This window comes from Vicia villosa, linkage group LG1 (assembly GCF_029867415.1).
Source record: "Vicia villosa cultivar HV-30 ecotype Madison, WI linkage group LG1, Vvil1.0, whole genome shotgun sequence".
In the NCBI taxonomy this organism is placed as follows: Eukaryota; Viridiplantae; Streptophyta; class Magnoliopsida; order Fabales; family Fabaceae; genus Vicia; species Vicia villosa.
Window position 1 is genome coordinate 102132836 of NC_081180.1, and position 20171 is coordinate 102153006.

The 20171-nt window shown below is 35.5% G+C and overlaps 4 protein-coding genes and 1 pseudogene across 5 annotated transcripts; 2 read left to right on the forward strand and 3 right to left on the reverse strand.

Annotated features, from left to right (window-relative positions):
* Positions 1–863: 863 nt before the first annotated feature.
* Positions 864–3855, forward strand: LOC131650414 (BTB/POZ domain-containing protein At5g03250-like). Its single transcript, XM_058920128.1, has 4 exons — positions 864–922; positions 1675–1744; positions 1851–3050; positions 3170–3855. Exons 1-4 carry the CDS (start codon positions 864–866, stop codon positions 3686–3688), a joined length of 1848 nt encoding a protein of 615 aa, XP_058776111.1. The 3' UTR covers positions 3689–3855.
* A 775-nt stretch (positions 3856–4630) lies between these two features.
* LOC131650421 (uncharacterized) lies at positions 4631–5662 on the reverse strand. The gene is made up of 2 exons (XM_058920134.1): positions 4747–5662; positions 4631–4638 (listed from the first exon to the last, which is right to left on the reverse strand). Exons 1-2 carry the CDS (start codon positions 5660–5662, stop codon positions 4631–4633), a joined length of 924 nt encoding a protein of 307 aa, XP_058776117.1.
* Positions 5663–10070: 4408 nt separating this feature from the next.
* LOC131643743 (uncharacterized) lies at positions 10071–15300 on the forward strand. Of its 2 annotated transcripts, none has more exons than XM_058914047.1 (4): positions 10071–10294; positions 13134–13356; positions 14684–14810; positions 14916–15300. In XM_058914047.1, exons 2-4 carry the CDS (start codon positions 13190–13192, stop codon positions 14991–14993), a joined length of 372 nt encoding a protein of 123 aa, XP_058770030.1. In that variant the 5' UTR covers positions 10071–10294; positions 13134–13189; the 3' UTR covers positions 14994–15300. The 2 variants fall into 2 exon arrangements, with proteins under 2 accessions (XP_058770030.1, XP_058770029.1); XM_058914046.1 differs by having other exon boundaries at positions 13163–13356.
* Positions 10651–11942, reverse strand: LOC131643742 (protein AUXIN SIGNALING F-BOX 2-like; annotated as a pseudogene).
* Positions 15301–16076: 776 nt separating the features above from the next.
* Positions 16077–19840, reverse strand: LOC131643741 (E3 ubiquitin-protein ligase WAV3-like). Its single transcript, XM_058914044.1, has 2 exons — positions 19205–19840; positions 16077–18402 (listed from the first exon to the last, which is right to left on the reverse strand). Exons 1-2 carry the CDS (start codon positions 19433–19435, stop codon positions 16438–16440), a joined length of 2196 nt encoding a protein of 731 aa, XP_058770027.1. The 5' UTR covers positions 19436–19840; the 3' UTR covers positions 16077–16437.
* Positions 19841–20171: the final 331 nt, after the last annotated feature.

The window sequence follows — 20171 nt, forward strand, 5'->3', positions numbered from 1 at the left end:
TTAGAGGGAGGGAGCTGTTTTGCTTAATCTGCAAAACGCGCAGTATTTCGGAAATGAACTTCCGAAATGCTGTTTTCGGAAGTGCATTTCCGAAATAAGTTAAATTTTTTTTAAAAAAAGGCGCTTTCGGAGATGCATCTCCGAAAACACCTTTTTCTTGCATTTCGAAAATGCATTTCCGAAGTCAGGGGTATTCTGGGTTTTTCACCAGAGGTGGACTAGAAGGTAAGGAGGTGGCCAAAGAAATTCTCATTTTTTAATGTAGATTTAATTTTAATTATATATTTTTGTTATTTTAAAAAATATTTCAACTTAAATTTTATTTAGACCTTAAAATATGTTGGATTAGATCTTGGGTTGGAAGATAAAACACATACCTTAGTTTCAAATGTTTTCGAGAGTGTTTTGTAAAATATGAAATACTATCAATTATGTTGGCCAGATACTTTTATCCTAAATAGTGTTGAAAACTTGTTAGAATGTATTAAAGTTATACTTAACTCTATTTTAAAAAGTGATATATAATTATAGTCATTATAGATCCATCCACGGTGTCCAAGTTACTCATCCTAAAAATGCAAATACTTAACTTGTGACGATGGAATAATATTTATAAAAAAAAAATTAATATTTGAGTGAAGAATAGTTCAACTCTACATAACCACACAAGTGCCATATGTCATACCATCCTATTCTTTTTCCTAGATTTCCCCTTCCTTTAGACTTGGGATACTATTCACGTGTCTCAAAATATTGCATCTGAGTTAAGACAATAACTAACCATTTTGCATTATTGTGTTCACTATCTTTTTATAACCATTTTGCTTTATTCTATCTAAGTTAAAAGACTTCTATGTTCAGAGATGGCTTGCATGAAACTGGGATCTAAGTCTGAAATATTTTACCTATATGGCCAAAGTTGGTAAGTTTTTTTTGTCTCACTACTTGTGTTCTTTCACTTTGTGTCGATGGCATAACATGTTCTTTTACTATGTTTGGTTCACAAAATGTAGTGGTTTTATTGAAGTTTTAAATTGCAGTTTTGTCATAATCACTTCGATTGACATTGAGACAATCTATAATTTTGCATTTTGATTGATACAGTGTTATAGATTGCACTTGAGGCAGTGTGAATTAATCGTAACCTTGAACAACACAAAATGATTTAATTTTTACCGTAAAGTAAAATTTTGTTCTAATTCTTAAAATTCTGCATCAGTAACGGTGTTAATGGATTGTAATGGTGTCTGTAATGGCATTTCGCGATCATAATGTTCCACTGGCATTCAGTCGCCTCTGCAATTTAACTGTGAATAACTGTATCGACACTTTCCGTTATTGTTTTGTCGCGGTCAATATTTCATGTGATTTTCATGTTCTAATCTTAAAATGTTTGCACCCATAACGATGTCTACCGGCATTTCGTGGCAATAACAACATTTTGCTTGTGTTATATATATCGCGGTTGTAACGGTTTCTCATATCATATGTGGTTTTTTTTGGTATTAAAACGGTGAATAACAATATTGACACTTTCCAATATCATTGTTTTGTCGCGGTTGTTTTTCCGTAAATGATAGTTTTTTAAAACCTTTCATTCTTACTTTTATTATACACATATTCATTTGCCGATGAGTGAAGTATCATTGTTACCTTTTAAATCTCCATCTCTAGGCTCTGCTCAACTGGACTTCCAAGTGATGTCATTATTGAAATTGGTGAGGCATCATTCCATCTCCACAAGGCATGTATCTTTTCCATTACTCACAACATTTAAGTTAAGCTCAAGTTTGGATTCACACTGAATTTACATGTTTTTGTTAACCCTTTCTTGATGAATTTATTATCAGTTTCCACTGATATCAAGAAGCAAAGAACTAGAACGTTTCATGAAAGATTTACCAAGCGACAACGAGAAATCGGTTTTGGAACTTCATGACCTACCAGGAGGAGCCAAAGCCTTTCTTCTTGTTGCTAGGTTCTGCTATGGTGTCAAAATGGAACTAACTCCATCCAATGTGGTTCCACTAAGATGTGCAGCTGAGTATCTACAAATGACTGAAGACTATGGAGAAGGAAACCTAATCATACAAACTGAAAATTTCCTTAACCACATTTTTGGTTATTGGACAGACACACTTAAAGCTCTCAAAACATGTGAAGGGGTTTTACCTTTAGCTGAAGAGCTTCACATAACATCAAGATGCATACATTCTCTTGTTTTGAAAGCTGCAGATCCAACTTTGGCTATTTTACCTCTTTCTGGTCCAAGTTCTGTTCAAAGTCCAGAGGATTCAGAAATGTGGAATGGAATATCCACAAGCCTAACATCAAAAGAAACCGGTGAAGATTGGTGGTTCGAAGATGTTTCTTCGCTTAGTTTACCTTTGTATAAGAGATTCATGCAAGGTGGTATTGCAAGACACATGAAACCGAGAAGAGTTTCGGGTTCACTTGTTTACTATGCGAAGAAAAACATACCTTCTTTGTCAAGTTATCAGAACGGAAACTCGTCAAAATCAAATCTTTCTGAAGCTGATCAAAGGAATCTGATTGAAGAAATAGTTGAGTTGCTTCCGAATGAAAAGGGTATAACACCAACTAAGTTCTTGCTCAAGTGTTTGAGAACAGCTATGGCTTTATATGCTAGCTCTTCTTGCTGCGCGAGTTTGGAGAAAAGAATTGGTTTTCAGTTAGACGAAGCTGATCTTGAAGATCTTTTGATTCCAAATATTGGTTACTCAATGGAGACAATTCATGATATTGATTGTGTTCAAAGAATGCTTGATCATTTCATGATTGTTGATCATGATGATGTTGATTCTGCGTCGAATAATGATATTGTTGAAGAAGAGAGACGCGTAGTTGCAAACTGTCAACGTCTTAATCCAATGACAAAAGTTGCTGATTTGATGGATAGTTATTTAGCAGAAGTAGCACCTGATGTTAACTTGAAGTTGCCAAAGTTTCAGTCACTCGCTGCTGTTATTCCCGATTGTGCTAGGACTTTGGATGATGGCATTTATCGTGCAATCGATATATTCCTCAAGGTACATAATTAGACATTTCATTTGCTAGAATAATGTTGTTATCCTATAAATGCTTTATCAAGTTGTTAATCTAAATATGGTCTAAATGGTTAGTTAAGCCGAGTTATTATGAATTTCAGAGCCATGCATGGATGACAGAATCTGAGAAGGAACAAATCTGCAGGCTGATGAATTGTCAGAAACTCTCATTGGAAGCAAGCACACACGCAGCTCAAAATGAGAGGCTACCACTTCGCGTTGTTGTCCAGGTTTTGTTCTTCGAACAACTCAAGCTACGCACATCTGTTGCAGGTTGGTTCTTTGCTTCCGACACTCTTGAAAACCCAACAACAAACCTGAGTGGAAACCTTGCTCTAACGAGAACCGACGGAAACAACATTACACATAACAACCCTGTTGTAGCTTTTGATCACATGAAAGACAGAGTTTCTGAGCTTGAGAAAGAGTGTTTGAGCATGAAACAAGATTTGGAGAAAATGATGAAGTCTAAGGGAAGTTGGAACATGCTCTTAAAGAAATTGGGGTGTAGATTACTTCCTAAGACTTCTCTTCCTAAAGTTTCAAAGCCATGCAGGAAGTCCAAAATAGCACCAGCTTCAGTAAATGAGTTGGAAGAGAATGCTGTGGTAGTTAGCTGATCAAAGACTCGATCAAGTTTGAATTTTTTACATGCTTTTTTTCTTTGGAATTCTAAGTTCTATTTGGCTATTTTCTGAGTAATAATGTAACTAAATAATTAATAGTTGCTTGCTTTATGCTAATTGGATAATGTTATAATTTTGATGTAGTTCAAATTTTTGTTTGGTGAAAGGATAACCTACACTAAGTGTTGGAATGTTACATTTATGCCTATGATATTTACAAGTAAGACCAACTTTCATATGCTTACAATTAAGGGTGGCATTCAGGCATATGCGCGCCCCGCAAAAAAATGAGGCGGAGCGGGGGCGGGCATTGTGTAGAGCACGGGCTAGCCTGCCCTGCAAAAAATTGAGGGTAGGGTGGGGCTTGCGGACACTGCAACATTTTAGTCCAAAAATTACAAAACCTTATGTTAATGTCTGCACTCACAAAAAAATGGGATTGGGCGGGACGGACATATTAGAGGATGTGGGCCTAAAACTTTAACCCTTCCTACAAAAAAGTGCGGGCAAAACGGGCATGCCCAACGGGCCGGACCATTTTGCCACCCCTACTTACAATCAAGATTCACACACTTGACTTTAATAAGTTCCTAACTTAGCATTACCCTAAAAAATACACTTTCATATCTAAAAAATTATCCACATTCTCAAGTCCATATCAAACAAAACTTGTTCACAAAATCACTGCATATATAACAGAAAGAGCATCATAATAGTTGAAAGAGCACAAATAAGAAAAGTTCAACCAACAATCAAGCGCATATTTTGAGCCAATGTTTGAGGTCTCTCTAACAAGATTATCCATACATTACATACTATAATTAACAATATTACAATCATCAAAACACCATTCACGACCGGTGCATTGCATGCGTTCATTAACATAGTCTAATCAAAACATAACTTACAATAGTTGTTATATTATATCCAAAATAACTACAAATCTAGAACAAAAGAGTAACATTAGATTAGATTTAGCAGATAAAAATTCCAACAAACATGCATACCTCCTTTCTAAGACGATCTTCGTAATTCCTTCAAAATCAATCTACCTTGATTAACAGCCAACTCCGCACGCTTCAGAAACACTTCCGCCTCTTGAACTTTCAACTTCTTCCACCTTGTTTCCAACTCTTCCCTCTCAGATTCCCCAACCAACTCCATTCCCCTCTTAAGCACATTCACATCCATACACATTGCACCAAAACGAAACATTTCACTCAAACTAAGACGACCCCTTTTATCACTGTCAACAACCGATGATAGCTCTTCCTGGATCGGCCTCTTCTTCGATGATGATGGATTCTTAGCCTTCTTGGGTGGTTCTTCCTGGACCGGTTTCTTCGATGTAGATGGTTTCTTAGCAGCATTTTCCTTCTTGGGTGGTTCTTCCAGCTTCATCAGTATCTTAGCAGCATTATCCTTCTCAGGTGATTTTTCTTCTTCTTCAACATGATTATCTTGACCCCAAAATTTCTTAGAAAGTTCAAAAACTTCCTCTTCGAAAGGACTGGAAAAACTGATAGATTTTTCGTCGGTTTCACATTGCTTCTCGAACTTGATCTTCAACACACGAATCTTCTCTCTGAGTTTCCTTTCTGTAGCTTTGATGTTGAGCGCACTCTTCAACGAGTCGTGAAAATCCCTGAAGTGTTTGACCGGATCTTTTCCGGTTTTGGATTTGAAATCCGAAAGGGATTTAAGAATGAGCAACACATCGTCGGGAGTGAAGAAGACTCGCTGGGACCTTTTGGAGGATTCGGCGGCGGCAGCAGCGGCGGCGGCGACGGGTGTGGGTTTTTTAGAACGGTTTGGGCGGGGAGGGTTTGAAGTGGGAAGTGGTTGGGTTTGTGGGGGGTGAGATTGAGAAGAGAGTGGTGTTGGTGTTGGTGTTGGATCTGGAATGGTTTTGTGTGCATGTGAGTTTTGAGATGAAGATGGAGCAGAAGAGAGGGTTTTCTTGGCCATGGAGATGAAGGGTTGTGGGTTGAAGAGAGAGAGACTGTGGTGTCACTATGTGAAGGTTGACTAGATGTTAGAACATGTTAAACGACAGATGTGGAGGATTTAATGGAAAAAAACATGGATTGGGTTTGGGTGACTTTAAACTCCGACGTTTGGGTGACTTTCTCTTATCGGAAAATTCTTAGGTGGACACGAACTTAAGAATTTGTTTTACACACAACCAATCACATAATTTTAATTAATTAAAAAATAAATTAAGAATTTTCTCTCTCCTTCATAATCTGAACCACCCCCATGAATCCAATTAAAAACAAAATTAAAATAAAAATAAATTAAAAATTACTAGCTTCTTATTGGTTGTGCCTAAAAATATAGATTTATGACCGTGTCCATGCAAGAATTGCTCTTCTCTTATCTCTCTCTTACTATCTTTGGATTATTTCATCATCAAAAAATGCAATAATTTTTTTTTGATGGGAAAAAATGCAATAATTAAAGATGAAGATTAAGGTACAAAAGAAATTCATGTGTAAAGGAGCATATTAGGTGTTCAAAAATCTCTTCATCTAAAACCTCTAGCACGTGCATATACTTTCATACAAGTTTTAAAGTTTTTTTAACTTTCATTTTTGCAAATTATTGAGGTTGTATTTGAATACAACAAAGTGTAAGCGAAATTATGCAATTTGTATTTAACTACGAAGATCTGTATTTAAATATAAGTCTTGATGTATTCAACTACAAAGATTTGTATTCAATACAAGTCCTCAAAGTTTGAATTTTCATAACGTTGGAAGGATTGTATTTGACTACACAAATCCTGTAGCCAAATACAAATTTGAATCAGTGAACGGTTGGAATTGTTTAGATCAGTGCAAAGTTTCATGATTGATTGTAAATGATTGCAACTTTATCGAGAAGTGTTCTGGGATGTATAAAAACGGATGTACACCAAGAATCTTAACCTCTTTCAAATCATATTTTTCAATCAATTCATCCATTGTTTTTCAATGTATTCATAATATTTTGACAGAAACTTTTTGTGCATAAATTTCATTCATTAAGAACAATTTTCTAATCTCTTGAGCATTTATTGTTTGTATATTTTTTGAATTAATTCATTGAAAGAGAAGATCAAAATTGTCAAGATATTCAAAGATTATTCAAATTTGTGTGTAAATTATCAATTGTCTCTAAAATTAGAGATTTGTAATCACATAATTCACCCCCTTAGGTGTAATTCTGATACTTACAATTGACATCAGAGTGGATTAAGGTAACTTGCTCCTTGATTGGAAATTATGGCTTCCGCGAATCTGATTTTTAGAGATGGTGGTAGTAACAACAAGTCTCCTTTGTTTCGTGGTGAATATTATAACTTTTGGGAGATCTGTATGCAAGCTCATCTTGAAGCACAAAGAGAAAAAGTTCGGGATGCCGTAGAAAATGGTTTGTTCGTTCACACAAGTGTTGTCAATGGCGTTGGTACATCGAAATTAAAAAGTTCTTGGAATGATGATATAAGAAAAAAGTTCAAGAAAGCGAAGAACTTGCTTCAAGCAACTCTAAGCATGTATGAATTTTTCTGTGTCTCTCAATGCAAACAACAAAAGAAATATGGGATACATTATAAGTCACTCATAAGAGAACCATGGAAGTGAAAAAAATAAAAAATAAACACATTAGCTTAAGAATACAAAATGTTTAAGATGCAGCCCCGAGAATCAATTCTTGACATGCAGATAAGATTCTCACACTTTACTAGCCACTTTATGGCGCTTGGTAAGACTTTTTCTAATGATGATCTCAATCTTAAAATTCTTAGATCTTTGACCATGGAATGGAAACTGAAAGTGACGATAATATAGAACTAGCTCTAGAGCACTATTAAAAAATTAAATTAAGATGGAATTTTGTGATGAAAATAATTTCCGTTCTAAAATAATTAAATCGAGATAGACTTTTAAACGAATTCTATCACAAATACTTTAATAAAAAATATATTTTTTATTTGGGACAAAATGACAATTCCTTTATCAATTTGGAACAAATTAACTATTTCTATCTCATTTTAGTTATTTTAAATTAGGTTTAGCATAAGTTATTAGTAAAACTTTGAAGTTGATCTGTATTGAATTTAATTTCATCATACAACACATGGTAATGTTGGTCGACTATGCTCCAAGAGAGTTCAATTATCTTGAATAACGTCAAAGAAGTTATGTTTTACTGTTGATGTTGGCTTGACTTTTTGGGGGCCTTATTTTGTTTGAATATGGAAGTTATGTTTTACTACCCCGTCGACGTCTGCGGGCAGAGGGCGTCTGTGAGGAACCCTTAGCATCATCCTGAGGCCTCTGTGAGTAGTAGATGGTGAAGGCTATAATGTTTGCATTGTTATACAAATAAAATCGAGTTAGATACAATGTAGTTATATCAAGAAAAGAAGAAAAAACTATGCTCTTCCGTAGATGCACCTACGGAAGTACCTCATGTTTCAAAAACTGGATTTCTTTCGTAGATGCGTCTACGGAAGGCTCTGAAGCTCAAGAACGCAACAATGACATCTGTCCACTGTTCGAGCCACTAAAAAACTCCATTTTTGTGCCTTGATCGTCCGTTTTACAAATCAAACAGTACCTACATTGTCTCTAAACTATATTTCTTAAACTATCCAATCATTTTTACGCCTAAAAATTGAATTCAAACTCTATACAAGAAATACTCTAAAATAACTCGAAAAGTCGAAAACTTAACGATTAAATTGAGTTTTGAACTTGATGGAATGTGTTGATAGTTGATGTTAACACTGTCGGCCGAACTCGAGAGAAAGAAAATAAGTTTTGAGAAACTTAATTTTTGAAGTTAAGAGAGTATGAGAGTTGAAGAAGAGAAAACTTTCAGAATGGGGAGGAGAAGAGTCTGAGAAGTTTAACATCAAATTGGTCTGTAGATGCAGTTACAGAAGCTTCTGTATGTGCATCTACGGAACAAAACAACGTAAAATAAAAAAAATTACTTCTGGAGATGCACCTACAGAAACATGAAAACAATTTTGTCAATTCGCATTCGCATGTGGGTGAGAGTGTAGTTAAAAATTCCTTTAATATAATTAATATTTATTCTATTTTACAAGAACCATACACTTTAATTTTTTTTTAAGATCAATTCTATCATTTATAGAATTATTTTTATCTCATGCAAACTATAATAATAGAAAGAGTGAAGACCCATTTTGGTCCCTCACAAATATTATACGAGTCAAATTAGTCCTTCACAATAAAATAGACCAAATTTAATCCCTTATTAAATTTAACCGGATCATATAAGTCCTTCTGTTAACATTTTTTTCAAACCGGTTTTTTCCTAGTTTCAAACCGTGACTGGACTGTCACGTTGGATTTTATTTATTTTTATTTTTTAAATACTAAATTGATTTTTATTTTTAAATTCATTTTTAAACAATTAAAATTAATAATATAAAAAAACCAAAATTGTTTCTTATAAGGAGTTGAACTCAGACCCATGTGGTTAATCTTAAAAAATTCTAAGTTTTAAATAAAAAATACAAAATTTGTATCAATATGGTCTCGAACCTAAGTCTCTTCAAATTAAATGATAGTCAATTTAATAAAATAGAAATTGATTTGTATATTTGTAAATGATAATCACTTTACTAACAATAGAAATTGATTGGTCTAGTTGCTATTGATAGTCATTTTACTAATCATATAAATTGATTTGTCTAGTTGTAAATGATAATCACTTTATTAACAATAGAAATTGATTTATCTAGTTGTAAATGATAGTCACTTTACTAACAATAGAAATTGATTTGTCTTGTTATAAATAATAGTCACTTTACTAACAATAGAAATTGATTTTTCTAGTTGTAAATGATAGTAACTTTATTAACGATAGAAATTGATTTGTCTAGTTGTAAAGTGAAAATCATTTAACTTGAAGGGACTTGGATTTGAGACCTCATAGGTAAGAATTTATGTATAGAATTTGTTAATATTAGAAGAAATCATGGAAATTACTTGTTTAAAAATTACTTTATAACAAATAATTTTGGCTTTTTTGATATTATTCATTGATAATTGTTTAAAAGTAAAATTAAAAATAAATTAATTTAGTATTTAAAAAATAAAAAACAAAAAAAATTCAACGTGTCAGTCCAGTCACGGTTTAAAAGTATGAAAAGAATCGGTTTAGAAGTAAGAAAAAACCGATTTGAGAAAAATATTAGTAGAAGGACTAATATGATCCGGTTAAATTTTGTAAGTGATTAAGTTGGGTCAATTTTTTTGTGAGGAACTAATTTGACTCGTGTAATATTTGTGAGGACCCAAAATGGGTCTTCACGTTTATATCAAATTGAAGTAAAAACAAAATAAAATATGTGTTTTTCAAGTAAAAGGAAAGAAGAAGAAAAAACAAGAGGAAAAAAATTTCCGTTTTGAAGAACTCTGCCGCCCGCGTCTTCACGGCGTTTGTTCTCGTATCCTCTTGCCCACAACCCGGATCGCCGACTACCAAAATCGCACACGTATACTTGCTTCGTTTCACTGGTGTCTTTTCGCGTTCTCTCACGGAAATTTTCGCAGCTCCGTTTTCTTGCCTCTGCCGTAGGTACAGAGTGCTTACTCTTCTCCCAGCCTCGTGATTTATTAACTGTCCATTGCTTTTGAGTTTGTTATAATCTTTTGTGTGAATTTATCCATAAATTTAGAATTGTGATGTTATATTCTATATGTTATGAATTGGCAATTTTTGTGTGTGCATATCTTGTACTTTTTATACCAGCATCAGGCTTTTGATGATGTTGGTTCCACGATTTTCCCTCTATTTTTATAAAATAAATTTTTGTTTTTTTGTTGTTGAATGAAATGACCTTTTGTTGTGTAAATAAGATATTCTTGGAGAGACTAATTTAATCTCTCGAGTTAGATAAAACCACTATGAACTTTTGTGTATGTTTGATCTTTTTATGATAGCCACCTCGGCTGTTTGCATGACTTTATGATTGCCCCGGAACCTTCATCCAGTGGCTGCATTGTGTCGGAGTCAGGTTTTGTTGCATCTAGGATGCATAACCTAAATCGGATAAGATTTGGACTGTTCTTGGCCATTGTTATGAGAGCAGCATTTGTCTTCTGGTGGCAGAAGTAGAGTAATGAGTGAAGCTTGGGGCATCCCTTTGATATCGCAACAAGTCCTCTTTCGGTAACAGCTGCTTGATTTCCAAATGGTGCGGATGGGAAAACCCTCAATTCTTGTAAATGTTTAGATGTCGTAGCTACAGCAACTAGTCCTTTGTCTCCAATGCATTCCATTATCCATAAGCGCTGTAATTTCCCACAATGGCGAATAATTTTAATCAGCTCAGCGCCCTGAATGCTTGTTGCATAGCTCAAGTTCAAGGATGTTAAGTTCCGGTAAATTGGATACATAGCGGCAAGATCAATGATAAATGATAGTCTTAAGCTTTACATAGTGCCAAAAACCTGGACAAACTGGTTATTCACCTGCACCTAAGAATGGTAGTCTTAAGCTTTGCATAGGCATCTGATTCTAAATTGAGATCATGGATAAATGATCCAATACCCAAATCTGCTAGTTGAGGCGCTTGCATTAGTATCCTTTGCAGTGCATCTACAGGCACAAAACGGTTTAACCTTAGACTCCTGAGATTAGGTGATCTTGCCACAAGTCTCTCAAGTGCTACATTAATCTCTCCTTTAAGGCAAGCAAAATTGAGAGCAACAAGTGATGTACAGTTTTCCAGAAAACAACTTAGCCACTGTCCTTTGCGATCATCAACTTCATTCTCTTGCAGGTCTAGCTCCCTAAGAGACCTGCAGTTTACAGTTACAGCAGCAAGGCCATCAGTGGTGAACCCTCCACAGCTAACAAGAACTAAAGACTTAAAATTCATGAAAGAACGAGAAAGTAGCTCCAGGCTCTCATCTGACAAACCATCCTCTTCAACCTAAGCTCCTCCAATCCAACTTTTCTCTTAGCCAGTGCTTCAATCCATGGATAAACAAAACCATCCCAACCATGAGGAACCAAACTGAAGTCAGCAAAATGAGGTTTTCCCTTTAAAGTTAAAGATTTGAGATCAGGAAACCTCTCCACCAGCCTCTCTGGACTATTAGAGTAACAGTTTCCTATGAGCACCCTTTTCCTTGTAAGTCCCTCTTCTATACCAACTTTTGCATACTAAAGACAGCATTTGTGACACATGTTCTATTACCTCGTCTGGAAAATAATTCATTTCTCTCCCGCACTCAGGAAATACAAATTCTACAACTTTCGTGGAAAAACTTCCATACTCTATAAACAAAAACAAAGAACAAATATAGAAAACATGTTGTAAACCCCACTTAGTGGGATAAGGCTTGGTTGTGTTGTTGTATAGAAAACATGTTATAAAAAACAAAGATCTTTAATACACTTAGAAGTTAGAAACCCTTTAGAAATCAGAGTGGAAAAACAGTAGAGTTAGACAATAACAAGATCTTCAAATCTAGGACATGGTGATAGATCTAATCTAATAAAAAATAAATTTTATTCTATGAATTATCCTTTATGAGAACTTATATCATGGCAATAAAGGGTTATTGAAAAAATAAATTTTAAAAGAGTATTTAAGAAATAATATAATTAAATACACCATAACAAATTCATATAATCTAACAACTAAACTACACATTATTTACAAATCAGGAACCAAATTGAACATGGAGACATTTTAGTGCCCCAAAACAAAAATATTTCCATTTAAAAAACAATAATTCTTTCCTCGCTAATCACTAATCACTGGAAGAACGATCAGGAGCTAAGACACCTAACCGAATCTCATCTTGCGTGTGTTCTGTGATCGAGGCCTGTTATGTTCAATTTTATTTCAGAGTTTCAAAATTAATCACTGTATTACTCTATCCGTGCACCTTGAACATTACATGTTTGTTAAAATCTATGAAGCCCGGACTCGGACACGGACACGGGATACGACACGGATACGGACACGAGGACCCCGCTAATGTAGAAAACACAGGACACGGACACAGCTATATATATTTTATATATTAATATAATAATGTAATGTATAAGCACAAAGAGTTTAAATTGAGAAGCAGAATTTATACTTATTTAAACTTAGTACTTTCAATCAACAAAAAAAAACATAAATCCACCAAAACAAAATGATAACCGGAGAATAAACAAAACCTTGTGGAAACAAAAACCGTGGAATAAGAAAAAATTAGAAATCCTAATTGTGTTATTTTTTCGTTGGACACTTCAAAAACGTGCCAGATACATGTCGTACGCGTGTCGTACGAGTATCCGTGTCCGACACGGCGACACGCCGTGTGAATGGCGTGTCGGCGCTTCATAGGTTAAAATGAATGTGTGTGAAATTGTGATAGTTATTTTAATGAATTTTATGCTTTAACTCCATCAGGTACCTTACTACCTTCCCTAATTCTGTAGTTGAAAGGAACCTCTCTTGTGTAATCAATGACTACACTTCAAAGTCAGGCTGGAAAAGAAACTGCTAAAGTTCAAAAATCAGCTTCGGCTTTCAAGAGATGGGGCAGAAAAGGCCCTTTTCTTAGATATGGTCTTCCCATGATCTCTCTTACTGTTTTTGGTGCTCTTGGCCTTGGCCATCTTTTGCAGGGCAGGTTAGTTTAGGCCTTTTCATTACTTACTATGAATTGCTACTTTCATTTTGCTAACTACTAGTATTGAAGCTTATGTTATATGGTAGGAGATCATTAACTTATGTTTGCAAATTAATGATCTTGTTTCACTAAAGTGAAGAATTTATTTTAGAAGGTAAATGGAGCAATATCAACCATTTGATGATGAATAAAAAAGTGGTTCAGATTAGATGTATATGTATAGCTGATAATCATGAGTGTAGTGTTGAAATATCAATCTTTAGAACATCTCTTTCGCCTTGTCCCTAAATTAAATACCTAGAAAACATAAGAACCATTTTAGTTTGTCTGCTACATTTTGAGTAGTGTGAAGTTGATAACATGACACTATGGAGAACTATTTGGAAATAAGAACGTGTTATTATATGAAAATTGGGCCCATCATCCTTTCTTATTTGAAACTATCCTTGAAGTAAAATTTAGGCTATGTTCTTAATTATAACATGCGTCAAGTTGGTCTACTTAAATGTTATTAAGAACCAAAAATCAGTTTTACGGTTGGAAATTAATTGTATACTCAATTTGTAGAATAAGAAGGCCAGAGCTCAGCTAAAACATATGTTCTTGACATGCAAGTTTGTGTCATTGTACATTTAGTTTTTTTATGAGTCAATAATTGATCTAACCTCATATTAGTATTTTACTCGCTGAAAGTACAATAGTTGAGAAAGTCTGCTCACATGGGGATTGCGAGAGACTTTGTGTGTGTTTTGTGGAATTACTAAATGATCCCTCCTGGCTCCTCCCCAATTCTGGGATTTGGGTATTTATAGAAGACTCCTTGGGCTGGACTAGAAAGCAAGAGAAACTGTTTCCCTCGTTTATTTATCATAAGCGTGGGAATGGAGGAAGATCGATTCTTCCTCAAATCATGGGAGGAGACGGCTTTCTCTCTTTGATTGATATCTCCTAACCGTTACTCCTTGGAAATCTTACACCACCTATATTAAATGAAACAAATCATGGATTTCAATTAGGGCGGGGAGACCCAAGCCCAATTGGGCGACCAATCCTGCTTCGGGTGCTCTCCCAACATTACTGCACTCAATTCGGGTTGTTTTATAATGAACCATCCTTCTTAGGCCCAATAAAATGTTCCTAATCCAAATATGAATGCTGTATGACCCGGACATAGTTTGACTTGGCTTGTGAAATGTGAATGGCTTTTACTTTACTGTTATTGGATTTGTGTAGTAAGTTTTAGTAGTACTTTTTTTTGCCAAATACTTCATTTTTATCTTGTTTTACCCCATCACGATCTGAAGTACAATGCAACTGTGTCTTCCAGCAAGGACATTGCAAGGGTAAAAGATGATCAGGAATGGGAAATAATTGAAGCCAGAAAAGCACTGTCTAGAACAGGACCAGTAAATGCATACAAGCCAAAAAAGATTTCATTGGAGGATGAGCTTAAGGTTTGTTTTCCCCCTCAATAGTAGTTTATGTTTGTTTTCCCTTTCAACAGTAATTTATTCTAATCACCGCAATCCATAATTTGATTTCCATTTGTTGTTGGATAGGATTTGCAACAAAAGGTAGACATTAATGACTACGAGTACAAGACTATTCCTAAACCAAATGAAGACAGGCGTGTCTAGACTGGAGCCGTGAACTTGAAAAAGCTTGTCCGAAATTCTCATATACCATAATCTCTAATCAGTTTTTAGGGAGTCATGAGCCAGTTCATCATGAATATGTAGTTATTGTTGTCTGTTTAGCGTTTTGACTTTTGACTAGGTGACTGAATTTATGGAAGTGATAATTGGGGTAAAATTTGTCTATGTCTGGAAATTTTGGGTATCAAGGGTTTTTAAGTACTGTAAGGTGAACAGAAAAAAGTACTTGTTTGGTTCTACTTTAATAATGAAAAAAAGAGAGTAAATGTTAGTTCACTTTCTTGTCATATTTTGGTTTGTCTTTTTACCCTTCTTGCAGTGATTCATATTGACTGTCATAACAATAACAATAACGTAATGCTAATAGAACCACTTTTGCTGTCACAACTACACGCATGGTTCATTTCAGTGCTGTGTCAAGAAACATTGCTTGTAACATTCATTTTCAAAATTGAAATATAAACAGTGGTTCTTGAGGGGGTTGAGTATCACAAACAGATGTGAGTCACCAATTTTCTGGTTTGTAGATGGGAAGTGATGATTAGTTCATTTACATTACATCTCAGATTTGACAAAGGTGCAAGAGAAAGAAACCCAAAAATGAAAGAAATTAGTATAACAGAATGGGCCACAGTAACACAGAGGGTTTCCTTGTTCACGTGTGGCATACATGAGTGCCACAGTGCAGAATATCAATCACATGTGGCATGCATAATTTCCCTAGCATATGAGCCTATAAACAACCTCGAGTGCTGCGTCCAGAAACAAAGAAAAAAAGATCTTAGGACCACTGAGGACGTGGAAACAGTATTTTCTTTAAAAAAAGTTACCTTGAAAAGATAAGTTTTTCTTTGTTCATTCTTAATTTTATGAAGTCAAAATTATGATCTATTTCACAGCATCTGAACCTTTCAATACACATCTATGTTCATTCATCTAACAAGCATTTGCTGAATCAAAACACATAATACTGAATAACTTGTTAAAGAATTGAAAACATATATTATACTGATGAGATCATCCCAACCATTTGCACAATTACAAATTTTATACCCCAGGTGTCCCAGAATTAATAACAAAAAAAGAAGCATTCTTCTTTATGTACACCACCTCCCCCAAAAAACAACATAATCTGAGAAAAGAAAGAGAAGTGAAGACAAAAGAAAAACCTTAAACCCTCCAAAATAGAAGAAACATAATGTAGTAAATTCCTATCTACTCCCCCCTTTTCTCCATTGATTGTAACCCCCTCCACCCTTTCCCACCTTTTATTCATTTATACATATATTAAACAGCAAAATCACAGCTCAAAGTATTTATCCCCTCCGTTTACCGATACCGTCCTTCCGAGTATTTTATACGCAAAAAAGAGAAAATCACTGCAAAGGTTAATTTGAAGATGATTTCCGCAAAATCTCTGTTGGATTTACCTTGGGCTTGGTTGTGATCTGTATGACAACAGTGGCTGGAGAAGCCTCTGACCCGATGGACTACCTAGTAACATGGCCTGAGATCGAGTAAGCATCTCGACCATTGATGGTGTCTGATAAGCTTGAACGAGACTTGAACTGTCGGTAGAATCGCCTCTTGCAGTTGCTCTTTGCCACGAGTGTGAACTCAAACCGGAGAGTATATATGCTCTCCCAGATGCTTCGTACACATGCCTACTCGCCATCCGCTCTTGCATTTCCTTGAGTTCAGCATCTAATGCAACACAAAGGCGGTCGTGAGATTTAGCTGATACAGTCTCTGAAAGAATCTTCCGACAGTTTTCAAGGATTGATACTGCTTCAGTGAGATCTCCGCGTTCAGCTGCGGTCCGTGCCTGTGCCATCGCATCGGCTGCTTGGAGCCTGTTGCGTTGTCTGTCCACTTCAAGAGATATTACAACCTGCCCGGCGGCTACTTCAGGCCTCTCAATCTTTACTTCATCACTTTCCAATGTTGCTGTCTCCTGAGTCAAGGGATCCTTGTAAACACATTTGACCTTTATCAACGATGTTTCGCTGCTCGACGTAGCTGGAATGTTAACCGAGACTAAAAAATCCCTCTCTTCATCAGCATACAAGTCACCAACGTCAATAAATCCTCTGCGACCATCAGCCATCAAACGACTAGGATAACTTCCTGCTTTAAGCGAAACAAGACCGAGATCAGGGTGTACACACTCAATCGCCACTTGCAACTCTTGAATAACAACACTAAGAAGTCCTCCAATGCATTGTGCAAATGCATCCTGCAACACAGCTTCAGTTTCAATAAATGAAAATGTTCCGCCAGAGATCTCAGAAATTGAATGCATTGATGAGGCATCATGGTCTGCACCAAATCCAAAAGCATGGACAGGAATTTGAAATCCTGAATTGTCTCGACCACTGATGGAAGCCGGCAGAAGCAAATGATAGTTTGGTTGAGGTTGGCCATTTCCAGAGCCACCGACAGTGTAATTATCTTGTCCATCCGACAACAGAATAATATTCGCAACTGGATTCTTTTCTTTTCGGTCTTCCATTATCTTGGCACCTTTTCTCAGCCCTTCGGCAATATTGGTACCACCATTTGCAACCAAAGAATTAACAGCTTGTAATGCCTGTTGCCGCCCAGAATCAGTCATCTTACATAATGGAAAGAGACGGCGAGCTGTGGAAGAGAAAGCAATAACAGAAAGGCGGTCATTAGCGCCTAGGTTCTGTATAACAAATCCCATAGCCCTTTTTAGTAGTGCGAGCTTAGTTCCGGCCATGCTACCACTGACGTCAAGCACGGTGACCAAGTCAACTGGGGTACGTGGAGTCTGCGAAATCTGCGTCAAGCTAGCCTGATTTCTGCTAAGGTTTTGTCTTTTGGTTGAAGCAGCCGCTGCAGCAGTAGCTTTGAGATGAACCAAAACTGTGAAGTTAGAATAAGTATTGGACCTTGGAGCAGAAGACACTTCAGGGTACGTTTTAATCTCCATCGCTCGCACAGCATCGGTATCTTCAGTACTCTCACTGCAAACACTTCTCCCAGAAATTGCATGCTGGTGATTTAAAGATTCATCGTCATCAAATACACCCGGCTCAGAAGCCTGATAAACTGGCACAATATGCCGCCTATTCAAATCGCGACGAGGATGAGGTAGAGGAAGCGGTAGGCGATGGACCACAGCCATCAAAGCATCATTTTGAGGCCAATTTATTGGACTTGGTGTTACTCTACCTTGGATAGGTTCCAAACTAGAACCCGACAAGGGTATTTCCTTCCACTTTGCTCGACACACCGGACATATTTGGTTCCCATGTTTCACATTTGAAGCAATACAGTGGAAATGGAAAGAATGTGAACATTCTGCTGTGAATATAGCTTGACCAGATCCCTGCTTCATTTTGGTTAAGCATATTGCGCATGTTTGCTGAACATTTGAAAAACAAAAGCCTGTTAGAACATGTCTATAATCTCATGATTGCTTATTTAACATAAATAAACATTGATCAACCAATAGAAACAAAAAGAAGAAGAAAAAGCTTATCAGCAACATGAGGCACATTAAAATCACAATTATGACAAATTTATAAATTTATAGTAAATGTCAAAAAAGAAAAAACTCAATCAAAACTACCTAGTCCTAGCACAATCGAAAGAGACAAAGTTAACAAAATCAATAGATGAAATTAAACAATGTTTTTGGGGTCCTTGAAAATAACCCCCACTATCAATTTGATCCCTTATCTAAAAATATAATAATACCTCAAACATTGAATATAAGGAAAAAATCTAACCCACTAAATCAAAATATAGCTTTTTAACAAACACTATCATGGAATCTAATAGTTTCAATGTAATTAAAAAATAAATTGTATTCTATAAATTATCCTTTCTGGAAAAATAAATCATGGCTATAAAGGGTTATTGAAAAATAAATTTTAAAAAATAAATTTAGAAATAATATGATTAAATACAATTAAAAATAAAAATGTTTAAATTAATGCACCAAAACAATTTGCATTTAAACAAATAATTACTTCCTAAAAAAATTATTTTTATGGTGAAAAATTATAAGCAGAAAGAACAGTAATGTTTCCCATTTAGAACACTCAAACAACTTGAAGATTCTAGAAACAAACAAAACAAATCTTATAAAAAAATTTGAAACAAAATTGAAGAAAGAGACATATAGAGGAAGACAGAGAGACACAACACAACACAACACAAACCTTGGACGATTTGCTGCTACTTTTGGAAAGTCTCAAACCATGAAAAGACGGCACCGGAGTAGTTGGCCGGGAAGAGCCCTTCTCCCAGTTGGCCGGAGAGAGAAGAGCAGCATCCGACAGCCTCTCAGAAACCACCGTGGAAGGAGGAAAGTCATCGTCTAATGTTCTTGGAACAAACATGCAGAGATTAAGACCAAGAGCCACCTTTGCTTTCTTCCATTTACTTCCCATTCTAGAGTAAGATCTCAAAACCCAGAAAGCAAAAGCCTCTAAGAAAGAAAACCCAGATCTCAAATGAGAAAAAGCTCGAAGCTTGAAATAAGATAGAGAGAAATAGAAAGAGAGAGAAGAAATGGGGTTTTATGAAAAGTAGTAACAAGAAACAGCAACGGAGAGCACGAAAACCGAGGTAGAAAGATTTTTCAACTTGTTATGAAAATGGTTGTTGAGAAAAGAAGAGAAGAGAAGAGAGGATTAGTAGAGGAAGAAGCGATGTTAATGTTAGTAATTGTTTTTAAGGATGTTGTTTTTGTTGACATTGTTGTTTGGCGGCCATGGACTTGGACAATGGTTATGTATGTTTGTTTGATTGAGTGAGGATTTTGACCTGTTAGTTTTTTGAGACTTTTTAAGACTAAAGAGAGGGGAAAAGTTGGTATAAAATGATTTTGAAAAATAAATTAATAAAAAAAGCACGTTTTGGTTGAATGGGAAAAAAAGTAGGGTGCTTTATTATCCTCTTTACTTGTATCATATCATCATGTCTGCATTTCCTTTATTATAATTGTTATTACTATTTTTATCATCCTTTTCTTTCTTTGTATTGAGATTTAGATGTATTCATAGGTTATATGGGATATAGTCATGCAATAGTTTGTGCTTATTTGGTCAAAATTAATTTTGAATTAGTTTATTTTGTAAAGTTTATTTTGTTTCAAAGTAAGTTAAATATAAAGTAGTTTAGGTT

Excerpts from the sequence above, each read along its gene's own strand:
- LOC131643741 (XM_058914044.1), bottom strand. The coding sequence starts at position 19,435 with ATGGGAAGTAAATGGAAGAAAGCAAAGGTGGCTCTTGGTCTTAATCTC. Across the intron at positions 18,403-19,204 it reads GTAGCAGCAAATCGTCCAAG|CAAACATGCGCAATATGCTT; the intron begins GTTTGTGTTGTG and ends TCAAATGTTCAG.
- LOC131650414 (XM_058920128.1), top strand. The coding sequence starts at position 864 with ATGGCTTGCATGAAACTGGGATCTAAGTCTGAAATATTTTACCTATAT. Across the intron at positions 923-1,674 it reads TACCTATATGGCCAAAGTTG|GCTCTGCTCAACTGGACTTC; the intron begins GTAAGTTTTTTT and ends CTCCATCTCTAG. Across the intron at positions 1,745-1,850 it reads CATCATTCCATCTCCACAAG|TTTCCACTGATATCAAGAAG; the intron begins GCATGTATCTTT and ends ATTTATTATCAG.
- LOC131650421 (XM_058920134.1), bottom strand. The coding sequence starts at position 5,662 with ATGGCCAAGAAAACCCTCTCTTCTGCTCCATCTTCATCTCAAAACTCA.
- LOC131643743 (XM_058914047.1), top strand. The coding sequence starts at position 13,190 with ATGACTACACTTCAAAGTCAGGCTGGAAAAGAAACTGCTAAAGTTCAA. Across the intron at positions 13,357-14,683 it reads GGCCATCTTTTGCAGGGCAG|CAAGGACATTGCAAGGGTAA; the intron begins GTTAGTTTAGGC and ends TGTGTCTTCCAG. Across the intron at positions 14,811-14,915 it reads CATTGGAGGATGAGCTTAAG|GATTTGCAACAAAAGGTAGA; the intron begins GTTTGTTTTCCC and ends GTTGTTGGATAG.